This window comes from Panicum hallii, chromosome 8, assembly GCF_002211085.1.
Source record: "Panicum hallii strain FIL2 chromosome 8, PHallii_v3.1, whole genome shotgun sequence".
NCBI classification, from domain to species: Eukaryota; Viridiplantae; Streptophyta; class Magnoliopsida; order Poales; family Poaceae; genus Panicum; species Panicum hallii.
This window is the reverse complement of record NC_038049.1, coordinates 30,137,614-30,142,848: the sequence shown is the minus strand read 5'-3', so window position 1 is coordinate 30,142,848 and position 5,235 is coordinate 30,137,614. Positions and strand designations below refer to the sequence as shown.

The 5,235-nt window shown below is 53.3% G+C and overlaps 1 protein-coding gene across 1 annotated transcript; it reads left to right on the top strand.

Annotated features, from left to right (window-relative positions):
• The first annotated feature begins 693 nt into the window (after positions 1–693).
• LOC112903718 (translation initiation factor IF-2-like) lies at positions 694–1,668 on the top strand. Its single transcript, XM_025972942.1, has one exon. The coding sequence runs from the start codon at positions 694–696 to the stop codon at positions 1,666–1,668; it is 975 nt and encodes a 324-aa protein (XP_025828727.1).
• Positions 1,669–5,235: the final 3,567 nt, after the last annotated feature.

Sequence of the window (5,235 nt, the reverse complement as noted above, 5' to 3'; positions counted from 1 at the left end):
AGGTTAATAAAGGTCCAATCTTCTTTGTTTGGAGTGACGCGCACGGGCTTGAGTTGAACGCCCATAAGTCAGAGTTTTGAAGAAAGATAAACCAAACCATGCATTTTTGCTTGCAAAACGATGCCCAGTTGATCAGTGTCATGGTTTGTACAACAACGTATATATGAAACTGCAAAGTTTTGGCATCGTGAAAGAGGACAGGGTTCACAAGTTTGTAAAAAAAATGTCTGAGCAATTTGAATACACGATACTACGTCCACATCTGAGCAGCAAACTGATGCCTTTTAACTTCAAACGATTTGACAAAATATAAACATCAATTGCGAAGGTCAAAAACAATGGTAATAAGAAGAAAAAATTGCTGAGAAGAAAACCTACTGTTAGCATATGCTTTCCCAAAATGCCCTCGGGCTCCACCGGCCACCGCCACGCCTGCCCCACCACCGCCGGAGGGCCCCACCCCCACCCTCTAGTTATGATCGTGGCAGAATTGGGAGGGCGTGCACGGGGCCCACCTCCCCATGTGCTCCCCCTCTTAATGGCCTCCTCCTGCCTCGCCTCGCCAACCATACAAAGCCGCGCTGCTCGCCACCTCCACACCTTCCTCTACCTCCTTGCCTCCACGGCTCCACCGTCTCCCACGAAGCCCGCGGAGCAACCGGAGCTGGGAGAGCTCGTGCTCGGGAGCCAGCCATGGACGCCGCCGAGGCGAGGAGGAGCAGCGCGTCCTCCTCCCCGGAGTTCGAGTTCTGGCCGCTCCACCCCAACCCCGCCGCCTCGCCGTCCTGCGCCGACGAGCTCTTCGCCGGCGGCGTCCTCCTCCCGCTCCCCGTCCTGCCCCCGAAGCCGGCGTCGTCCCACTCGGGGAGGAGCAGCAACCAAGGCGTGCCGGCTCCGGAGCCGGAGCCGGAGACCGAGCTAGCAGAGGCGTCCATTCTCGCGACCGTCGCTCCGCCTACGGCCTCCATTACTTCGCCGGCACCGCCCGCCACCGCCTCCACCGGAGGGTCCAAGCGGTGGACGGACATCTTTTCGAAGAAAACCGCGGAGGAGAAGGAGAAGGAGAAAGAGAAGGAGAAGCGCAAGGACGGCGCCGGCAGCCGGAAGCAGGCTGCGCACGGCGGCGGGGGAGGCGCGGGCGCGGGCTCGGAGCTGAACATCAACATCTGGCCCTTCTCCCGGAGCCGCTCGGCCGGCGGCGGCGGGTCCGGGTCGTCGAAGCCGCGGCCGGCCGCGCGGAAGGTCAGCAGCGCGCCGTGCTCGCGCAGCAACTCCCGCGGCGAGGCCGCGGGCGCCCCTCCCCGGCGGTGGGCGGCGAGCCCCGGCCGCGCCGGCGTGCCGGTGGGCCGGTCCAGCCCCGTCTGGCAGATCCGGCGCCCCGCGGCCAAGCCCGCGCCCGCGCCCTCCGCCTCGGAGCTGCCGTTCGTCGACAGGCGGGCGCCCGCGCCGCAGACGCACAAGGAGAAACCCGGCAGCGCCACCGCCGCCGCCGCCGGACGGAAGCCCGGCCTGAGCGGCGGCGTCCGGGGCCTGAACTTGAGCGTGAACTCGTGCATCGGGTACCGGCACCAGGTGAGCTGCCGGCGGGCGGACGTCGGCGCCGCCCGCGGCCCCGGCGGCGGAGGGCTGTTCGGCATCAAGGGGTTCTTCTCCAAGAAGGTGCATTGAGCCTGTTTGCTATTCACCCTACTTGGGGCTCTCTCTAATGACTCTTGTAGTAACTTATTTTTTTTACCTTTTTTCTTTCGTTTTACTTTGTTGGTGAAAAATGGGTGGATGGAGAGTGGCATGATGTGTCTGTATGTAATGGAGGCTGGTAAATTACATGTAAAAAGATGGCTAGCTACCAATAACCGGTTTTTGTAAGGCTAATGCTTGGTGATATGTAAAGTTTAGCAGCAGTGGTGACCAGTGCAGCTGTTGTTTACTGTGCTTGAGCAAATGGGGATTTGTTTGTGCCCTGCACAAGTGCAGACTGGCTGCCGCTGCAAGCACAGAGGGGAGATAGATGATGGTGCTGATTCTATCTGAACAACAATATTCCTTGGCATATGAGCATGCATGTGGATATGATTGTGCCCCCACTGCGCCTCTCAAATTCTGGCCGGCGTATTTTTCTAGTGTAGATGCAATACTTAATCATTTTCAGAAAATGGTAATAAAGATCTCACGTCCAAATGTTTTTTTAAAATAAAAATAAAGGTGATGTGTTTGGTTGACAGAGATAAGAAGATAGCGTGTGATCAACTCCTCTCTGAACCGTCCAATCGACATGGGATTGGAGTGTGACGTCTGGGTTTTGATTTGGGAACTTCTCAAATCAAAATAAAATGCCAACACGAGATCGAGGGCCTGTTTAGATCATGCTGCAAAGGCAAAATTTTTTTGCAAAAACGGCGTTTTTGTCTTTACGCATCTAAACGGACCGGCGCATTTTTTTTTTTGCATTTGGACCCTGTAAACGCAAAAATAATTTGCGACGGAATCTTGCCAATTTGAAGTACTAAATAAAGTCTATTTACAAAACTTTTTCACAGATGGGTTGTAAATCGCGAGACGAATCTAATGATACTAATTAATCCATGATTAAGCAATAATTAGTGGATGGTTACTGTAGCATCACTGTTGCAGCATGGATTAAGTAGGCTCATTAGATTCGTCTCGCGATTTACAGCCCATCCATGCAAAAAGTTTTGTAAATAGACTTCAATTAGTATTTCAAATTGGCAAGATTCCTTTGAAAATTTTGCGTTTACGGCTTTTTTACGTTTACGGGGTGGGAGCCGTAAACGCAAAAACCTCTAAACATTTACACCCTCTACACCCTCTATTTTATGTTTACACCTTTTTACGTTTACAGGTGAACTAAACAGGGCCCCGAACCTCTCGCCGACAGAAAAAGTCATGCAGCTCTCGCCATGAACTGTGTGACTAGCTCTGAAGTGTCTCAAGAATTGAAGAAGACGCTGTACGTGGCGCCGTACCGGTAACCCTCCTAACGGTGAGACACCAACTAACTGTTGCCAAGTTATTGCAAGCACAGCTTGTGAACCACGACTGCTGGCAGTTACGGGGAGGGAGCCAAATAAAAACGCCCTACCAATCTTGGGCAGCTGTGTGTCGAGCAGCCAGCAGTAGAGATGATCGATGTCGCCGCGCCCATCTCTACTACGCTTGTCTCGCTGCTAAACTGAAGCTTTTGGAGGGTTTCCCTTGTCTGGCTAGGGACACCTACTGATCTGTGATCTCCCATGTCGTAGTGCTGTTGTCAGCAGCCGACCGCACACAACCAGGGCCGTAACCATAATCTGACCTTAACTTAATCTAGTTTTATTATTCAGCTGCCTGCTGGGGGCCACGGGTCAGGATGCATGTATTCTCTTGATCGTTGAAGAATATAATGTGTATACAGTACAATAGAAACTCATATGCAAGAAAGTCCACCTAGCATGTTAAAACTGCCACATGCCGGTTTGAATCCGTCTCTGTACACAATGATAGCACAACTGTATGATGATCTCCCAAGTAATACAATGCCATGTTTAGGGCGTCGGCAGTCGCATGATTATCGTGGGGCTCACACGTCGGTGACAGAGACCTCATCAGCTCAACACCTGCTTTTTTATTCCTGATTCTTGGGCCCTATATATCAGTGACACGGTTGACATCCGGACGGCCGCCGCTACTGGAACTATCATCAAACATAATTTCTAATCTAGAGATTCGCATCCTCTTGTATGCTGCTAGATTGTTAGTTAATCAACGCAACACCCCTGCAAGTACGCCGCCACCGGCGGCGTTGCTGCTCGGCATCGATCGGAATCACCAAGTTGATCTCAGGGTCATCCCAACCTATAGCGTCTAAAAGTAGTGTCCATAGTACCAAATCAACAAGATACTCCACGTAGAAACTAGTACATCACTCAACCCATAGTTTCTTAAGTGGCCCCAACAGCTGTCCACGGTAAATTCTGTTTTCGTCTTCCTCTCCTCTCTCCATTCTCTTCTTTCTCATGCTCTCCCTCCCCAGCCTAGCCTGCACGGTAACGGTAGTGGCTCAGAACTTGATCATAAGATTGATCTTGGGTGCAGTCTTGAGTTCCTTCTGAAGTTCCCATTCTAATTTATGGTGCTGAATCTGGTTTTGTGGCTGAATGATTTATCCTAATTTTGGCATCAACTCCTTCAGGTTGAAATTGAGTTGATCTGTTCAGCGTGAGGTCCTTTGATAGTTCCTATCATTTCACATGCTGCTAGAAATCAAGCTATACTAGTTTTTGAAACCAACCAGACAGGAGAGCTGCCGATTATATTAAAATGAAGAAACAACACGCACACTGCACACCACAACAACCAACAACGACACCACCATCGGTCAACACGACCGCACAAACTTCTCTCAACTCGACTTAATAACAACCGATTGGATTGGGATATCAACACGGTTGCACAATTCAATTTGACTCCACTCAAAACCACCCGCCACGCCACCACCATGACTCAACCCCGCTGCCAAGGTCGGATTGGGACATCGACCCAGGCCTCAACTCACTCTGCCCGGTCAGATTGGGTCGTCGACCAGATCCTCTGCATACCCTGCCCGATCGGATTGGATCTTCGACGCGAGCCGCACCAACACAAGCAACATTTTTTTTTAAAAGGAGGAAGAAAGGAAGAGAAAAGGTAGCACACCCTATTAATGGCTGTCACTGCCATCTGGATTAGTCTGGCATCGCCTTCAAGAAGGTTATGTCGCCGAAGGCGCCGCCGACACCAACCCAAGATAGGTTAGGTTTTCACCCGCAACATCCGGCACGGAGAGGTGGAGAGGTGCAAAAGGACGCCTCCAAGGAGGTAGCGGCGTCCGCGAATGTCATCGTCCAAGCTTTCGCCAGCACCTCGGCCAATCCCTGGGGGAACGGCAGCAGACCTGACGATAGCAAGAGTGATGCAGGTGATCAAAACAGGCGTCACCGTCGTCACCTGGCGCCGCTGTGCACACCACAGGCGTCCCCGCCGAGCACGCCACCACCAGGGGCCATGCGCAGGCCACGGGACTGCTGAAGTCGGGCCCCGCATGCCGCAGCGCCGCCAAGCCACGCCCCGCCACGTCGGGTGGGCGACGCCGCTGACGCGCCCCTACCCCGCGCAGCCGTAGGAGTTGCCGCAACCATGCCCCACCGCGGACCTGGGACCGCTGCACCCGCGCCCCTCTGGCCGCCTAGGCGCGGACAC